This window comes from Pungitius pungitius, chromosome 7, assembly GCF_949316345.1.
Source record: "Pungitius pungitius chromosome 7, fPunPun2.1, whole genome shotgun sequence".
In the NCBI taxonomy this organism is placed as follows: Eukaryota; Metazoa; Chordata; class Actinopteri; order Perciformes; family Gasterosteidae; genus Pungitius; species Pungitius pungitius.
In genome coordinates, this window is record NC_084906.1 from 19047527 (window position 1) to 19067055 (window position 19529).

At 50.1% G+C, this 19529-nt stretch overlaps 2 protein-coding genes across 2 annotated transcripts in view; one reads left to right on the plus strand and one right to left on the minus strand.

The window, feature by feature from the left end:
- Positions 1–461: 461 nt before the first annotated feature.
- fgf22 (fibroblast growth factor 22) lies at positions 462–6150 on the minus strand. Its single transcript, XM_062563514.1, has 2 exons — positions 5234–6150; positions 462–484 (listed from the first exon to the last, which is right to left on the minus strand). Exons 1-2 carry the CDS (start codon positions 5664–5666, stop codon positions 462–464), a joined length of 456 nt encoding a protein of 151 aa, XP_062419498.1. The 5' UTR covers positions 5667–6150.
- Positions 6151–12980: 6830 nt separating this feature from the next.
- Positions 12981–19529, plus strand: part of polrmt (polymerase (RNA) mitochondrial (DNA directed)) — a 12281-nt gene continuing 5732 nt past the window's right edge. The window contains exons 1-5 of the mRNA XM_062563515.1: positions 12981–13350; positions 13626–13724; positions 13885–14636; positions 14810–14943; positions 18630–18813. Coding sequence (XP_062419499.1) covers positions 13209–13350; positions 13626–13724; positions 13885–14636; positions 14810–14943; positions 18630–18813 — 1311 coding nt within the window. The 5' untranslated portion in view covers positions 12981–13208. The remainder of the gene's footprint in view (positions 13351–13625; positions 13725–13884; positions 14637–14809; positions 14944–18629; positions 18814–19529) is intronic.

Genomic DNA, 19529 nt, shown 5'->3' on the forward strand with positions numbered 1-19529 from the left:
GTGTGTGTGTGTGTGTGTGTGTAGGGTCCAAGATGTCTGTAGCGGATGCTTCAAAAATTCAAACATGGGTTGTAAGACTGACTTTTCCCACCTGATCTAATTATGAGTAATTGTACACCTTTCACACTATGACAGTGCTAATGTATTGTTATCTAGAAAAAGGCCCAAATCCTTACCCCCATTTAAAAAAAAAAACTTTAAATTAAAATAAAGAATATAGCACCTAAATGGTTGAGGGATGGTTTTATGTCTGTTATCCTGGAAGAAAAGATTCTAACCCTCTTAAAACGTTGTCACTATTTCTTCCCTCACGTGTTTAGAAATGGATATACTTGAACCTTGTGTCCGTCCCAAAGAAGCTTTTCAGACCATCGGGTGCAAACACCTTTTTAATCAATGGCCTTCGGATCCAAGTAGCTGCTCACTGGCACTGCGAGGCCTTCCAACCCTTTGTGTTGCCTTCACACCCACAGGATGTCAAGAGCTGTGAGACGCCATAAAGGGAATCCGGAGCCAAAGTCAGACTCAATAAACCCGCTGATGAACCCAGTAAATCCCGCTGAGCCAGACTGCTAAAGGTCGTTAGCTACTAATTGCTACATTTACAGAGCCCATTCATGATATCAAACCCTGGTGGCAGATACCAGGGATCCTCGGCTAATTAGGGTGACACTGACACTCTTGTCCTGCAAACGTTCCCAGGACAGTTATTGTGTGTGTGTGTGTGTGTGTGTGTGTGTGTGAGAGGCGAATTTGACGTGCGTGATTAGCACGCACGCGCGTACGCGCCAGTGATGTTTTATTTAGCTTTCGGCCTCCTGATGCAAGACACAGCTGACAAAGGGTGGATTTCCATTTGAGGCCATGGCACTGTCCTCCATTGAAGGGGTAATCAATGCGCGATTCGTGGGATTTCACCCTCCCGTTGGCATCCAAAATGTCCGCCCATGCCGGGCTCTCAGTGGAGACGAAACCCCCCGGAGGAACCTTTTACATAATGCCTAATGAGCAACGGGAAACGCTCCAGCACTCTTTACTCTGGCCTTTAATTTCCACCTCAATGCGGTGGCGGCTCTTCCCCGCCTCATTAACATGTGTATTCTCCCCATTTTGTAAACACCAAAGGGCTTCCTGCGCCCAGGTGCTTCCCCACTCGGCAGCGCCACCAGAATTAACGGTGAGTCACGGTTTGGGATGCAAAATGCTGCCCAGGACAGAATGAAGGGGGGGGGGGGTGGTTCATTTTTTTTTTTTTTTTTTTACACCTTTTATAACGGCAGACAGCAAGCGGGAGACGTTGCGTAACGTCTGTCCCTCTCGGCGGGTATGTGTCAGCCAAGATAACGCACGGGATGGAGAAGACCGGTGTTTTCCGGTGTCACTTTACAATTCCTTTGAAGGGAAATGCAGATTTGTTGTCTTCTGTATGGTGTCGTATTCCCCGGGGAAATATTTTTTGCACTGTGCAAAACTGATTTAAACCCAATCTTGAGCATTTGATTTCAGTGCAAACTGTTAGGATTTTTGTGTCGTTTCTCCTGTAAAAACCATTGTGTCGTGTCTATCTTTCCATGACTTGGATGGATATGATCTGAAGTGGTAAAAGAGAACTTTTTCTGTATGTTTTGATACCGCTGACAAGAGCCTGAGTCAAATGTACAGTGCCGTTGACAAAGCGGTGGCATGACGATGCTATTTCCCCCGTGGATGAGGTATGAATTCACTCGCATTTACTCCCCCACTAGTTTAATTGACCACTAAACCAAACAGATTTCTAAATATGAACTCTTCCTCACTCGCAAACATCGTTTTACTACTGCGGGTCAGTTTTACTGCTCAGACCTCGCAGGTGGACGTAGTCTGCTGTCTGAAGCACTCGTCCCGTCTTTTCCCCCCAATTTCAGGTTCCGTCCCTGCTTGGCGAGGGACAGTTTTCCGCCCCCCCCCCCCCCCCCCCCCCCCTTCTGTCCAAAGCAGCTTTGAGTCATTTGCACAACATTTTTTCAGAGGGGGGGGGGGGGGGGGTGGAAGATTTTCCTTCCTGTGGGTCCCGTTCCAAGGCAAATACACACCGGTGGAACGAGGAAAAAACTCTCACATCAAACGGCGAGATGTTGCACGCCGCATCCTGCACAACATCTAACAGTCCGGCCATTTTGAACTGAGATGAAATAAGATTTACGCAGCCAAATAACAAAAACAGTTAGTAATTAACACCACAAAATTTCAACTTCGCCTTCGATGTGTGTTCGACCGAATTGGACCGCGCCCGGTTCTGCATTTCTGCGTTTTGATTCTGACGTTGCAAAGGATCATGGGAGCTGAGGTTGCTGGGCGTGCCCCCGCGCAGCTGTGCCGCGCCGTCTCACGAGCGGCCAATGACCGGTGACCCGGTGGCAGGATATGATGCGTACCTGCCACTGGAGCTTTTGTAAACACTTGGGTGTGTTTTTTTTCCCCCCTCGGTCATTTTCTGCTTTGCCGGCAGGTCAAAAGGAAAACATGTCGCCCCCCCCCCCACCCCCCCCCCTCTACTCTCCTTCGGTCTCCCTCAACAAAAAAAAAGCACTGTCGAGTGTCTCTCTTCTTGCGGCTCATAAGTTATTTTTGGAAAACTTTGGAACTTTGTAGCTGGATCTATATATTAAGAGTCGTATATTTGTTGTCAGATAGGAGCCGAGTCACGCATCTCGTCTGATTTCAGTCTCTGTGGTTTTAATCTAACGAAAACGCACGCGTTGACATGCCGCTAAATGTAAAACTTGATTCCATTCTGTCAACAAATCAGCAGCAGATACCCGAAACTTTGGAGTGTGTGTGTGTGTGTGTGTGTGTGTGTGTGTGTGGTTGAGTGTTTGTGTGTATTTCCGCGTGAGTGCTCACAAGGCAGCGCATTTGCCATTTGGAGATGAAACTGATACGCGCTGCAGCCTCCATCCTCGCTGATGCAGAATTCCATCCCTCTGTGTGCATTTAATCCCTTATCTGTCCTCTGGTAAGATCTGACAGGGCATTTCAATGCCTGATGCCAATCTCTTTTTTTTTTTTTTTTTTTGAATGTCGCTTATCCCTCACGCACTAAAAGTCCAGAACGACACACCGAAATGCATTTTTTTTGACCATTCGTGTTCTGCTTTTGTCTCTAACCGCCCTTCGACCCCTTCGTCCATCTCTCTCTCTCACCTCTCACTTCCCTCCCTCTCTCGCCTCTTCCCTCAGCTGTTCCAGGCCCCGGCTCCTCTGGGATCGGTCCAATATTTTTCCAGCCTCGATTTCCAGCTGAGGGTCTACTCAGTCGACTAATTCCAACTGTTTTTGCACCTGACAGGGAGCTGGGAGTCGGGTGTGGAAAAACTGAGTGCCCCAGTCGGTTGGTGTGCGACGGAGGCCTGGGTGTGACTCCTGTCGGCGCATTATTAGCTGCGGGGGCGACGCGGAGGACAAGAGGAGCTGTCGGCCCGGCCCGAAAGGCCAACCCGGAGCTCAGGTCGGTCCAGCGCGAAACAATTAAAAAAGAACGGGAAGGTTACAGTACCGAAAGCACGACTTTGAGCCAGCGGCTGATGTGTGAGATGGAACCAAATGTTTCAGAAGAATCAATGACATCCCAAACAAGAATTGACTCTCATCAAATATGCACAACTTCCTGCTCGGCCCGACCGCTCCGATCCATAGCGTCCCGACCGCATCAGTAACAAGAACCCGCCCCGGGTCGGGGGAGGGCTTTAGTCCTCCTGAAAAACCTCCTCGGGGTGACGGCAGTAACGGAAGCCTCAGACGGAGCGAGACCTCAGCGCGGCCTTAAACCAGACCTGCCCCCGACCGCAGACCGACCACGAGGCCCACGCAAGGCTCAGCTCCCGAACACACACACACACACACACACACCCCCCTCGCCGTGTGCGGGCCAGCACGTAGAATCGTTCTTTCCACCGAAGGAAATGAGCGGACGGCGGATAAAATGCACGAGGACATTCAAATTTGTGGGGACTTTGCTGCGAACACTGAGGCATTAATAAAAACGCAAGAAAAGGACACAAAGTGTCACAATCACACCACACCTCCGGCACCACCTCTGAAGGGGTGTTCAGAGTCATGCGACCGTTGGGAGTGATATTTGGTGGAAGCCACACAGGTCCAACTTTAACGCGGTAATAATTCATCTCGAGTGTGTGTGTGTGTGTGGTTTTAACGGGATCTGCTACTCCCGACAGGTCAACAAATGTCATCCAGTCGGCAGCAGACCGGCGGCTTCTCCGCCCCCCCCCCCACCCCCCCGGTAGCCGCACGGAAAAACTCTGACTCACCCACTTGCATAAAACAAAAAAAATTGCATAAATATTACCGTCAATTGCATAAACGTCTCTAAGGGCCATCCAGTCCGTCCGTCAGCTGGTGACTAATGGAGAGGGAGGGGGGGGGGGGGGGGGGGGGTCAGATGGTGACCGGAGTTGGCTCGTCTGACCTGGTCAGGCATCTGAAAGACGGCCATTGATGGACACGTCGAAGAGGCTCAGGGCCGCGGCTCTTCTCGGGTGTCCCCCCCCCCTCCCCCCCTCCCTGAGAAGCGCATGTTGGGCACGGAGTGCAGAGTCCGTGGGCGCCTTAAGTGCAACCGCTTTGTCACATGCCGAGTACTTCAGGTTGGATATCGGTGCCGGGGAGGGGGGGGGGGGGTGAGCCGCAGCCTGCGAGCGGGATTGTCGGAAAGAACGCGAGGGCAAAATAGCAAGTTCTGCATTTTTTGAGTATCATTGCTCATGACAAGTCAAACTCGAGAAGCCAAGCGTGCACTCGCGAGAGGGAATGTGTGTTTCCGTGTCCACCTGCCGCTCGCAATGGATTCGCTTTTCTCACAGTTTTGACAAGTTAAACGCCGGTGAAACTGAAGCTTCTTCTTCTTCTTTTTTTTTTTTTTTTTTTTGCTTTGCACGGCCAACTGATGCTCAATGTCTTTCCTCAAGTCAGCTTTCCAGTGGCCCCTTGCTTTCCCCCCCCCCCCCCCCCCACGAGGAGTCTAAATCCACACCGGGGTATTCCCCACCTAGCAACGCGCCTCTCCAGCTCTAAACACCACGCAAATAGCTCAGCGGCCACGAAGCCAAAGGGTGTCCCTACCAACTGCTATAAAAGCCCAACAGATAAGAAAAACATGTGTTTTTTTTTAAAGTGAGGGCACCAGCGGGGGATCCTCTCCACACGCATCTCATGCACAGAACTCGGGCGCACTTACTGTCTGCGTAGTTTTTCCGCCGCGTGCCGTCGACTTTTCCCGTCCTGTCGATGCAGAGGAAGAACTTGTTGGCGGAGTAGAGCCGCCGCAGTCGGACGTCGCCCTCCAGGTGGTTGTAGCTGCGGGTGTGCCTCTCCAAAGTCCACGAGCAGTTGATGCCGCTCGCCAGCGCGCGAAGGGGCTCATGCCCGACCCCGGGGGGGCAGGCCCCCGTGGCCGTGCCGGCGGTGACCAGCAGCAAGCTGAAGCATGCCAGGCAGAGGGAGGCTGCGCTGGGAAAGGACAGAGGTCGCCCGGCGGCGACGGCAGCGGCTCTGGCAGCGGCTCTGGCAGCGGCTCTGGCAGCGGCTGCGGCAGCGGCTCTGGCAGCGACGGCGGTGCCGACGGCGGGTTCAGGACAGAGATGAGCTACGGACGGCGTCCATCTGCACATGGTGGGTCAGACTCCCAAGGTGCACCTGGTGCAAGCTGCAGGCATGCTGATGATGGGGGGAGATGCCCCGATCGGAGGGATGGTCGGAGGGCGGGAGTCCCGAAGGAGAGATGGGAGGGAAACCACCTCGGGCTGACGGCAGGCCTCCCTACAGCGACGCTCCCGTTGTCATCTCCGGCACCGGCTCTCGATGTCCTGCCTGAAGCCCTCTGTGGATCCACCTCTAAAAAAAGTTCCTCTTCGAGCTCGCTCCTTGTTGCTTCTCCTCCTCGCACTAAGGTCTTCGTTCCCGTTGCCACAGATAAAAGTCCTGGGGCGGTTTGAAGATGCGCATGTGTGTGTGTGTGTGTGTTTGCCGGCTTGTGGATGTGTGTATCTTTGTGTTCTAAAGTGTGTGTGCGTGCACCTTGCGATGCTCTTCTCTTTCCAGCTGAATAGGAACAAGGTGCCTGTCTGAGCTGCTGACCCGTGGCTGAGAGGCAGTTGAATGAGGAGGATTGGTGACTGACTGCGTGAGTGTGTGCGCGTCTGTGTCTGTGTTTGTGTGTGTGTGTGTGTGTGTGTGTGGTACTGAGAGAAAGGGGGAGAGAGAAGGAGACGGAGTGAGCGAGCGAGTACGGGAGGGAGAGCGTGTGTGTGTGTGTGTGTGTGTGTGTGTGAGAGAGAGTGTGTGTGTCCGTGTGTCAGCTGTAGCACAGGGCAGTGGAGCGCTAAAAGGACGCCTCACGCTCAGTCAGTCCTCTCTTCTGCATTTTATCCTGGGCAGGGCCGGCGTCTGGGGGGTTGAAAGAGAGAGGGGCAGGCGGGGGGGGGTTCGAGGGGGGGGGGGGGGTGTTGGGGTGGGGCCACCGCACTCATTCACAACAGTTTCAAACAAACGAGAAAGCCCTCATCCAACGCCGTCCCTTTTTTTTTTGTTGGTTTTGTTCTTTCTTCTTTCTGTTCTGTCCCTCCGGGGAGGTTTTATTCTCACCTTGAGGATTTTGGATCCTTTGCTGTCGTCACGGACACCTGGAAGGACTTACGTCCGCCTTCCTGTCCCCGAAAACCTCTGCTATCTCCCCTTGATGTGAACGCTGAAGCGCTTTGCAATCGGCTCCATTACTGTCCAGTGAACCAGCGCGGAGACCCCCCTTTTTTTTTTTTTTTTTTTTTTTTTACACCTTCACTCTCTTTTCTTCTCTCTTGGTCACATGTGGCAAATTAAGGAAGCCCTTTTTTTTTATCGCCCTGCTGGTTTGAATCAAACCGAGCAGTCGGCAACACAGAGCAGGTTGCAGGAGTGTCGGCAGAGTTTGTCCAGAAGAGACTTTCTGATCACCTGCGTTAATATTTCAATGGAACACCTTCTCTGATCTTGGCCAAATTTCATTTGGGGCAGCAGGACGGAAATGAAGAACACCTTTTTTTTGTGACTTCCCACACTTGTCTGTTTTTTACAAGCCGTGTAATGAACCTTATTAGGGTAAGAAGTCCCATGTGGGTTTACAGGGGATGAATCTTTTTTTTTCCCCAGCTTAATATAACATTATTAGTATGTGAAGAAAAAAAACAAAAATACCCTATCCAACTAGAACATAAAGGGCAAATACACTGAAGTGCTTTATTCCTGCGAGTTAAATGAGAAGATTAATACCACTCTGCGCTAATCACAAGAATCAACCCCCTTCTAATGAAAAGACTTGAGAGTGGTTTTCAAGCGAATTGTAATTAGTGGCCAAACAGGGGAATTACAACTTCAGTGACGATACTAATGATTCAACTCAGTCGATCTTTTGTGCATCTCAACGTCACATCTTTTGTGTACGAGACACAACTTAATATTCATAGGAGCTTCTGAGGCTGTGTCCAATGGACAGATTCAGGCTAGCTGTGTGTTAGCCCCTTTCTTTGGTTTTTCCGCTAAGCTAAGCTATGCTAAGCTAAGATAAGCTAAGCTAACTGCCTGCAGAAAAAAAAAAACATGGTGACATCAAAACAGCAAGAAGCAGAGTTCCTATGCCGGTTCTCACTTGCACGATGCAGGCGGCTGAGGCCGGATCTACGTGTACTCGGCAACGAAGTGACAACCGTGGATGGAAAGAAATGCATTTACTGAAAAAAACTTGGAAGATGGAAAAAGATTGACAGAGGTTCCGGTTGCAGTTCCCCCCCCCTCGGAGGGGGCTCCCTGTTTCACTTACGAGCGGCACCCCGAGGCCGCGAGGTGTGTGTGAGGAGCTCGGAGAGGGTGACAGTCACTTCACACTCTCCGGCTTGTTAACTGCCCCCAGAGACTTGCTGTCGCACCCCCCCCCCGTCCCCTTTTAAAAACCTTCCCATCATAAAAGACACACTTGTGAGAACGAGACCAGTCACCTCTTTCTCCAAACTCCCAGCTCCTGCTTCCCCCCCCACCCCGCCCCCCCCGAGCCATTCCTGTCTACCTGCCATTATGTTCTGGGTGTTTTTTGGGGTGCCCGGCGGGCTCCTGATCAAAGCTGCACATCTGGGTGGTACCTCTGTGATCACCGCAGCCTTTTCACCCGCCGTGTCTGTTCACTTCCTCCGGGGTTTTATCCTCGCGTTGTCCTCCCTTCAGGTCCCCGCGCTCCGGGGGTCCGTCCGGCGGAGGGACCCTTCAAGGCGGAGGACACTTCTCGGGTGGAGGACACTTCTCGGCGGAGGACACTTCTCGGCGGAGGGAAACTTCAAGGCGGAGGACACTTCTCAGGTGCAGGACACTTCTCGGCGGAGGACACTTCTCAGCTGGAGGACACTTCTCGGTGGAGGGAAACTTCAAGGCGGAGGACACTTCTCGGGTGGAGGACACTTCTCGGCACAGGACACTTCTCGGCGGAGGACACTTCTCGGCAGAGGACACTTCTCGGTGGAGGGAAACTTCAAGGTGCAGGACACTTCTCGGGTGGAGGACACTTCTCGGCACAGGACACTTCTCGGGTGCAGGACACTTCTCGGGTGGAGGACACTTCTCGGCACAGGACACTTCTCGGCACAGGACACTTCTCGGCGGAGGACACTTCTCGGCAGAGGACACTTCTCGGTGGAGGGAAACTTCAAGGTGCAGGACACTTCTCGGGTGGAGGACACTTCTCGGCACAGGACACTTCTCGGCGGAGGACACTTCTCGGGCGGAGGACACTTCTCGGGCGGAGGACACTTCTAGGGCGGAGGACACTTCTAGGGCGGAGGACACTTCTCGGGTGCAGGACGGAGAGATGCAGGGACGAGGGATCGTTGGGAGCGTGTTCTTAGTTAAGTGACGTAGTGAAAAAAACGTGGATACAGTTTTCAGGACATCTAAATGTTTGCAGGCCTTAGTATTTCATGTGTTGCTCTCTGTATTTCAGCACTTGCAAACGACACGTGTTAAAACGATTTGTGTTCGGCGTTTGGGTGACTGTCGCCTTCGCCTCATTCTTCTGAGCTGCATCATCTCGGCTCTTCAGAAATGATTTATGTCCTGAAGAAGCATTCCTTTAAAAGTTGAATGGGGCGAATCGTGTTGTCAGATGACGCTTCCAGCTGATCCCAACCGACTCCAAATGTCTCCAAAAAGCAACAGCTCGAACCATTTATCTTTTCCAGTATGAGATTCATAATGTTTGGAGCAGAGTTGCCAACTTTTGTTTGTTCAGGTCGTAGAAGTTAAACAATTTATTCTACTTTTGTGATCAACTGATTAGTCAGGTACAGAGAAAGGCTCCTTTTATTTTGTATCTCATACGATGAACAGTGATACTATTTTTCATATTTAATATCATGTCAATCAACTGATTACTGATGGGTGAGTTCAAAGGACTTGAAAGAAAAATAAACTTTTAACTCTTTTATTTGACACTATTATGTACATTTTATCTGGAATGAAGTCAAACGTTTTCCAACCACTTTGGAAACCAACGTATTGCAGTCTGACTCTTACTACTGGACACGTGGTTCCACTAAGAAAAATTAATCAATCACTCTCATTTTATTTTGATGGAGAGGAAGGTTATCCTCACTTCCTGTTGGACCGGAGTCTCACGTAGCAAAACACAACAAACGCAACAAAGACAGAGACAGAGAAAAGACTCGTCCTTTCTTTGTACAAAATTCCCCCTCGTAATTAAAATCATACAATCATTTAATGTGACTTTTCACCGCGAGGTCAATAACAAAGCGCGGGCCTTCATGTGACTGTCAGATGTGGCGGCAGATTGCTCCGTTGTGTGTTTTTTGGGGCTCTGAGCTCAGTGCCAGAGAAGACAATGAGGATAAGTGTTTCTTTGTTAAACGTCGTAACGTAGCTGCTTTAAACGCGGTTTTATGTGGTTGTTTTTTTGTTACTTAGCTTCACCGAACGACACTGACCATGTGTTCAAAATGCAGCTCGGTTTGTTAGCCTGTTAGCATTCGTTAATCGACCCTCCACACGCCGGTGTTTTGGTCCTATACCAAAGTATTGGCTAGCACTGACTATCTCCTCACGCACTCCACTTGTGTGGGTGTTCGCCCCCACTCCAACTCCCACCCCCCCCCACGAGCCGAGAAACACTCGCTCTGCACCCGAGGAGGATGTTCTCAAGTGGAGGAACCTAATCTTTCCCAGCAGGAATCCAAGCGGCTCTGTAAGTGTATGAATGGAGATAATATCTCCATAATGAGGCCTGTTTTGTACCATCAAAGTCTTCAAAAGGGGCCTGAAACCCAACCTCCCTCCTGGCTCTGACAATCCCTCAGTAATAGCTCCCTATTATTAATTGTTTTGCCTGCCTCCTGAGTCCATGTCTCGGTTTTTCTCCCCCCCCCCCCTTGTCTCTGGCGGCCGCGTTTGAGCTCAGCCGTGACCCGGCGTTCTGGTTCTTGACTCGGTGGCGGCGTTTGGACGACGTTCTACTTTCTCCTTCGCCGAACCCGAAGGAGTCCCAGTTATCTCACACGTGTTAGCCGCTGCTTGTGATTTCGGGTACAATGAAATTTCTTTTGATGGAAGGGGAAGAAAAAAAAAAAAACAACAACAAAAAAGTCTCTCCAGTGGTGACCAAAGCATCTGTGCACTGCTAATGTGGTGCATCAGGAGCAAATAACAGAGGACCTGAACAGGACCTTTGCTGACGCTGCATTTCCTCACCCCCCCCCGACCGGCTTTGCAGAGTCATTGACGTTCTTTCTTTCCAATGATTCTATTAACATGCACTTGTAAGTAGTAGCACGACACATCTTAAGACATTTAAATTGACCCTCTAATTTAAATCATCTTCAAACGCAGTGAGTCACGGCAGTCCGGTGAAGGCCCGACCAGAAGCCTGAGGGACGTCTGTCTCCCCCGTAATGGACAGTAATGGACAGTAATGGACATAAAGCGTGTGCTGTGATCAGTCAGTGCTCGGGGGGGGGGGGGATGTTTATCGGCTTGAGCCCAAAAGTGTGATTTTTAAAAAGAGTTTAATGAAGTTTTCAAGCTCAGCTCTATTTATGACCTCTCGGGCGACACACATGTGGAGTCGCGTGTGGAGTTTCTTAAGAAGCAGTTTTTTTTTTGTTTTTTTTTTACACAGGTCACTAATTCCATGTAAGTGGTGCGTACACACACACACAAGCGACTACCACACAAACCCACGCCAAAGGCTTTTTACCACCACGGGGCATCTCACGGAGAAGTATCTCCATCAAAAAGCAGCGCTCTCTCCATCTGTTAAACAAATAGGCGGCCCCCACAAAGGTGTGCAAAGGAGCCCACATGATCAAAGTGTGCGAGAATGGCAGCCTTGTCCCCGGGCCTGGCCATTATCAGGCCCCATGAATGCCTGTCTTCTCCTCTTTTGTCGGGGGGGGGGGGGGGAGCGAGGCATTGACAGTCACTCACCCGGCAATGACTGTCACACCAGCGCAAAGAGAGCCGGCCGCCGACGGGGGCCGACCACATCAAACGAGGCTGTCAAGGGGCCCCCCACTCGTGAACCATGGCGACAAACACCTCCCGATGTCCTCACCTACGGCTCAGCAGCAGACGCCCCACCGCTGCGCTCTCGGGCCACCGCCTCCGCTGAGAAAAGATGTACTATGTGCCCCCCCCACCCCCCCTTTCTCCTAAATCCCCCCCCCCCCCTCCCTCTCACTGTCAAGTAGTGCTTGTGTTAACCTCCAGCCGGCCGAGACACAAAGGGCCGCTAAAGTGTTTAAGAATGCTTTATGGATGCATGACAGGGGGAGGCTGACACTGCTGGGGGGGGGGGGGGGGGGGGGAGTGGGGCGGGGGGGGGGGGGGTCACAAAGTGTACAGGATGTGAATGAGATACATTCCGTTTTACTTTCAATTTGGAGCCGAGTCACGCTTGATTTAAATCGCACTTCAAGAAGTCCAGAAAGAAGCGGAAGACAATCATTTTAAATTGGCTTTAATACTTTTTGTGGTGAGGTGTGTGTGTGTGTGTGTGTGTGTGTGTGTGTGTGTGTGTGTGTGTGTGTGTGTGTGTGTGTGTGTATGTGTGTGTGGACTAACCAGCGTTCGCTATGAGGTTAAAGCCATGGAAATACATTCAAATCGTTACATAATTACATTTGAAATGCATTAATGTATTTTATTGTAAGGTATCATATGGTTTTGTTACCATGGTGCTTTTGTTAAAGCTTTGTGTTGATAGCTTCAGTCTAATAATTTGTAAAAACTTGCCCAGGGACTATTAATGAACAGTTGTTCTTTTTACATTTACATTTAGATAGAAGCTTACGTATTCATTGATGGTAAATTAATAAATTGATCAAAATAAAATACACGACCTTGCCTGCTGCATATTCAATATTAAGTCATTTTTTAGGCTCTTAGTTTCAACTATTGCCTTACATAACTTCTCTGTTTTAAACTTTATACTGTACCAATGATGATAAATTTGTATTAGTAAAACAACTCAGAGAATCCAAATTTGAATGAGGCTGTAAATAACACATATGTGAAAACAAAAGATGTCTAATTGTGACGCATACCATGATACTCGTTTTCACCTTGGTCTCCTGGTTGACCTCCAGTCCTACTTTGTTTGACTTTGATAAGACTGCCACCTGTAGGCCATATGCAAGTCACCTTCCATTCAAAAAAAAGAGAAGTTACATTCACAAGTAAATTAATGTAAATGTAATGTAATGTTTGTTTTTTGTAAATACTACTATTTACAAAACGTCTACATCATATATATATATATATACGAATAAATAAATATTTTGTTTATTTATCATTTGTCCTGTATCCATATATTTAAGTTGGGAAAGTTTGGTTTAACAACTTTAATTGATTTATCTGGAGCCATTAGAATACAAAGTTCATTATTGGAGTAAAATACTGAATACATGCACACACACTTTAATGTTTCATACTTCTATTTCTATTAGGATTTTCCAGGCCAAGAGTAACGAGCGATCGTCACGTCAAAATCCCCGTCTGCTCGATTAGTCCGCAATCCCTTGGCCATGCCTCAACCCCTCGACGATCGCACCTCTCGGCTAGCTTGGTCTCATTCAAGATGGCCGCCTAGAGCTGGGCAGTAACGCGGGCTGTTAGATGTCAACATGTCACTCCTCAGAGTCTGTGCCTTGGCGAAATGCGCGAGTCGCCGCGGTTTGTTCCGTAGCGGTGCTGTTCGCGTGTCTCCGGCGGACCGCTGTCGGCTGTTCGTGTCCACCAGAGACGGCGGGATCCGACGAATATCCGGTGAGGTTCTTTTCTAGTTTTTTTTTTTTGTATTGGGTCCAGACTGAAGAAGCTTTGTGGAGCCCAACCTGACGGCTAAGGGCTCCTTCTGACTTGTGTCGCTAACATTGACCCGACTTCAGAGAGGTAGTGGTGGCTGGAGCTCGTGTGGACGATAGGGTCCAATCAGAGGTTCGATTCCCGACTCCTCCTGCTCCTCGAGCTCCACTGACCACCGTGTGTCATCTCGTGCGTGTGATGTTTGTGTGTTGTTGCTTTTTTTTTTTCTTTCCCAGAGACACCACTGCAGCTCCAGAGAAGAAACGTTTCCATCATGATCCCAAAGAGAGACGATGCTAAGAAACGCGTTGTGGAGCAGTCTCAGCTGTTAGACGGTACGTCATCGCCTTAAGTTGTGATGTCACAGTTCTCTGTATCCTGCCCACCAATCAGCATCAGTTTCCTGTTTAGCACAGGACTCCTTTCTGTGACGTTCTTTACTCACGTTGGATTTAAATGTGTATGTGTGTCTCTCTCTCTCTCTCGCTCCCTCAGTGCTTAAGGCCAGAATCCAGCAACTCCAACCTGACGTCGTTTTAGATGTCCATCATGCAAACGTGCAATTTGTCAAAGGCCCGTCCCCCGGGAGAGGCCCCAAAGTGGCACCGAAGGAGAAAACTGACATTCCTAAATCCGCAAAGACACTTAAAGCGGCGTCAAAGTCCAAGACCAGCCGCTGGATGGAGAAATTAACCCGGGAGGAGAAAAACAAACTCACAAAAGCGGAGCGCCTCCCTCAGAAAATACAGAAGAATGTAAAGGAGAAGCCGTCCGCCAAATCCAAAGGAAGCAAAAGCAGCTCGGCCCTCCCCGGGACTTCTCACAAAGTTGTACCCAACGCCGCGCCGCTGGCCAAGAGCAGGGCTCGCACCAAGTTGTCCGACGAGATACGCGCCGCGGTTTCCTCCACGGAGGCCTCCAGAAAGCTGGGACCCGCCAAAGAGGGCAGGAGGCAGACCGAAGACTGGGGCGGTGCCGAGGAGCTGGAGAAGGGCCGGTGGACGCTGTCGAGCAACCCGCAGCCGCCGCCGGCGAAGGAAGAGGGGGGGGGGGAGGAGGACGGCGCGGCGGCGGCGTCGTGCGGCGACGTCCAGCTGAGCATCCGCTCTTACCTGGAGGCCTGCGTGTTCGCCGGGGACGTGGAGAGGGCGCACCGCTTCCTGCTGAGCCAGCACAGGGTGAGGAGTCGGCGGAAGCTGCTCAACACGGACGTCTACAACATCATGATGAGGGTGTGGGCCAAGAAGGTGCGTGCCTGGGTTTCCGAGGTGGGATTTTTATTGGGCTGCGTGGTTTAACTGTGTGTCGCGCGCAAACTTCCTCCGTGGTGGTGGTGCTGCTTGTGTGCTTTTCGCTTTTCAAAGACCAGGTGGAGGCAAAGGCTCACGACCCTGCCGCACGCCTGTCTCTCTGTTCCTAGGGGACGTTGAATCAGATCGGCCGCATATTCATTCTGTTAGAGGAGGCGGGCCTGAAGCCTAATCTGGGCTCCTACTGTACCGCCCTGGAGTGTATGGGCCGCAACCCCGACTGCCAGCCGAAGCTCATCACAAGGTATGTAAACAAACAAACAAACACACACATTAACACAAACACAAGCCGCAAGAGCAAGACTCATGAAGAGCTGTGTTTGTGATAACAAGCATGTACTTTGAACAAAGTTGTAATTCAGAAACTCTCCAGCAGGGGTCCTACTGTGCTAAAGATGTAGCATCCTCTCTGAGTTCCTACCTATTGTATTTATTGATGACTGAAGCCATGACGGCCATTTCATGTGTAGAATAAGAATATTGAGAAGAACCAACGTGTAGTTTTCTTTGCCTTATGGGCTTCATTGTTGTTGTTTTTTGTTAATTTTAGCAGAGGGATTAGCAATGATAGTGACTTTTTCCCCCACCATAACCTCACGTTACTGTAGTTTGGCTTTTTAGACCAAAAGTACATGTCTTTTTAAGATTTCTCTTTTCTTTATTGTGTCATTTAAATTGTCTTTTCTTTCTTTCTGATACATGAGCTCGACTGGGATGTCTAATGTCTAATCTTTTTTGCGTGTTCCAGTTTAATATAAGTTGGAAGTTGTCTTGTCAAGAGTAAATGAACACACGATGTATTTTGAGGGCCACACAGAATCGGTGATCTCTTCTGTAGCCGATGCGATCGAGTGTTCATAACACCGAACTTCATTTGCTGCTCCCCTCTCTCATTGCTGATTTTGTTTCCATAGCAACCCAGCACTACAGGGTTTTGAGTTCCTTTGTCCTTTCGTGGAGTTTACATTTTTTTTTATAAACAATTATTGTAGTTTTACCCACCCAGACTTAATTTGGTTGGTTTGGCGGCATGCTGACGCCGTTAATTAGGTCGGCTTCGGCTGATTAAAGAGTTTGCTGACAGACAGCAGCCCTCGTGCACCGCGGTGAACTTGATTATTTTGTTTTTTTTCTCCGACAACCGTTGCAAATTTTCACAATTCACAAGTTTTCATGGAGGACAACCAGCAGCCCAGTTGTGTCTCAGCGGTAACTGGGTCGTCGTGACGAAATCCCCATCAAGTGTTATTAATCAAGTTTGTATCTCACTGACTGTGTGTCAGACCCACACAGATTAATTGTATGATATTTGGCGCAAACAGTACACCAGCCGCGCTACGTGTGTGCGTTTGTTTGCGTGAGTGTGTGAGATCAGCCCGCAGCAAATATAGAATTATAGACCGATAAATATGGAATTTTCTTTTAAAATGAGGGGGTGAACCGTGCACGTTGATGCCCTCATTTCAAGAAAACACTGTGATATGTGGACGCGTCTCTCTAACTCTGAAAGCTTTTACAATCCCATTTTAACATTTATCCAAAGCAACTTACAATTTTTTTTATGCCTTTTTAGTGGTGAACTTATTTGACTAGTTAAATAATAAGTTAACTCGCCACATTGTGCATTTCACGCTCCATCTAATTCACAGATGTAAGGATTTTATTTAGCAAATTACAGACATTTCTCTGCTTGATTACGGTTTATTTCTATCTGCATGTGACATGTTGGTTAAATGCTCGTTATAACTCCTAATGTTTCCATTTTATTCCCATTATCTGATGTGATCTGCGGTTGAATTTAAATGAAACGTACTTTTCATTCAACATTTGAATGTTCTGTATCCATCTATATCTTTAACCGCTCCTCAAATAGTTTGCTGAAGGAATGTTGGCCTCTGTAGACATCACGCTATGCAGCGCGGTCCAATGGGAGGACGGGAGGACGGGGGGGGGGGGGGTGCCGGGCGCTGAGGTTATGGGCAGGTATCGGGTTGGTCCATCGATCCCGGTAAGCAGATACCTGCATGTGACATGGCCGCCCTGCAGCGGTGCCTCTCTTTCCTCAGTCCTCCCCGCCCGGCTTTTTGCTCTTGCGTTCCCTCCGTGGGTTTGGAGCCCGCCTGACTTTGTTTCTCGACCCTTCTGCCCCTCTCCGAACATCACCCCATGTCGACCTCTGCTGCATCCCTCCCCCCCCCCGCCCCCCTCCCCTCCCCCTCAGTGCTCCCGTTCCTCTCGCTCTGCTCCCGAGGGCCCGGCTGATTACGCCCCACCTGTTCAAGCCCCTCAGCCGTCTTTGTTCCCCTGGTCCCGCGGTGCCGGCAACCCAGACTGATTCAATATCCCCCCCCCCCCTCCTTTGTTGGAGGCTCTCTCGTCTTCTCTGACCCACATTGCATCACACCGGGGCGGCGGCTGAAAACACGAAAGAGCTCAGAAACGTAGCACCTACTTCATAGATCCGAACGCCAGAAGTCGGGTTATTGCCGTGCGAGGCTTTCTCTGTGGTTTTTATTCAACTGATCGTCGCTGGTTTTTAACGAGTCGGAGGGTAAAGCGGAGCTCTCCTCCGAGCTCGATGGCGGGTGGGGTTTTCCTCGTTTCTGTCTCTTTTGCTCCGTCATGTAGTTTGGTTTGTTTACCTCCGGGGAGCAGTGCAGCCACGCGGCCATCCGCAGACTCGGCCCCCGCGTCCCGAAGCGGGAGGTCATGCAAACAGAGCGGCATCCAGTCATTATGAAAACATTGCATTGGCCCCGATTTATAGACCAGACGAATACGTCTTACAGTTTTAATAATAGCACTTTCCTAAAAATTCATAGAACCGTCACACAGGCCAGATATTTATCACTGAAGTCCCCCCCCCCCCCCCCCCGAACTCACTAATAACACAAGACGCAAGCAGGCTGAAGGTATTAATTCCCTCTGAGGTATCGTATATGAAATTGAGTTATAATATAATCGCGTTATTGCGCCTCTCATTTGAATTCCAGGGATGGGCTGCACGGCGGTATTATCTCATTCCTGCAGTCCGGTCATGGAGACCGAGAGACTCAATGTGAATATGCATTTCGCTGATGTCGTCGCCCCCCCACCCCCCCCCCCCCCCCCCCCCCCCCTCTCCGTCAGCGCAAATACTTCAATTGATATTCTGCAACTGTTGATCGTGGAAGGCGAGAGGTACGCGACGGAGTGACGAGGGAGCTTTTTAAAAGGGGAATTAATCAGGAGCCCGGCAGGTTGTGTGATTATCTCACTGCCATTCCCACGGCGACAGGCGGGTCAGGAGGTCGAGACCCCCCCCCCCCCCCCCCTCCCCCCCCCCCGAACCTGTGATCAGACTCCAAACTCTGGTTCGCTGGCAAACTTGAAATATTTTTTTTATATATATATATTAAAAGTTCTGCTTTGTTTTACCCTTTGCAGCTCAATATGTGACCCGAGACACAGTAAACAATGAATTAAGTCCTAAATGTGGCCGCTCAGACCAAATCAATTCTTGGAAGACTTGCACTGTTTTTTTATTTTTTTAACAAACTCGCTGTAACTGTGTGTCAAAGTGTCTTTCTCTAACGACAACTCAATCTTGTGTTTGCTAGAGCTGGGAACTAAGAACCAGGCATGAAATAAAGACTAAAAATCGGCTAACGTGTCCATATGTTGGTCTGCTAATCTGTTTTATGGGTCTTCGTCGACCTGGAGGAGGATCTCTGGTCCAATAATGGCCAGTGCATTAAAGGGCCACCAGTGAGGTCCTCATTGTGCTCTATTATCATTATTACTTTACAATGTATTTTAAGAGAATAAGCGGGCAGCACCGCTCCAAATCCAAAGGAACTCCAATACGGGAGTTTTAAAAGTCAGAACCCAGTTGTTCCGCCATCGAAACAAAGCGTCCGTCCCCCCCCCCCCCCCCCCGCGTGTGTCCAGGTGCCTGAGCCAGATGGAGGAGGACGGCCTGTCCGTGGACGACCTGCTCGGCCGCTGCGTGTTCCGGCAGGACGAGCGGGACATGGTCCTGAAGGCCGTGCGCCTCGCCCGGCCCGACTACGAGCCCCGCCTCCGCGCCGGCGCCGCGCAGTGCCCCTCGCTGGTGCAGGAGTTCTACGCACAGGTACCACACACTCGAGGGCTCGGGCCACAGGTGGTCAGCTGACCCAAAGGGCCTTTTCGAATCAATATCCACTTTTCAAATCGCAGTTTGTTTTTCTTTGTGCGGATGTATGATGTAATCGGCCATTTCATTCCCACTGTGTGTGTGTGTGTGTGTGTGTGTGTGTGTTGCGATGTGATCAACAAAAAAAAAAAAGCATCGTAGTCCATTGAGGAACTTAAACGTCAAAGCTGCACAGAGCTGTGGAATCCGTCTCCAGCGGCTGATTGTCGCCTCTTCACAGCCAGACCGGCACTGGCCTATTTACACCGAGCCAACTCCGCTTTCTAGTGCGTCTTCCCTGCCTTTCCTCCTCTCACCTCTCTCCCCCTTTTATCTCCCCCCCCCCCCTCTCTCTCTCTCCGAAGCTTCTCCCATGATTCATTAACAGCTTTTTGTTTAATTGCCGTATTTTTAGCCTGGATCCTGGCGCCACCTTCTCCTCCTCGGCGGCTCGCCGTGTGAGTGGCATGTTTTCCCCGCTCTTCTCCTTTACTTACCGCTGACCTGCGCGTGTGATGTCAGCGGGTCATTTATTTTCATCTCTCTCCCCCCCCCTCCCCCCCCCCCCCCAAAAAAAAGAGACTCTTCGCCACGCGGGGTGAGAATGTGAAACGGGTCAAACTCGAGACGGGCTCCCATCACGGCGGCGACTTTCCGGCGGGTTGGTTTTTAAT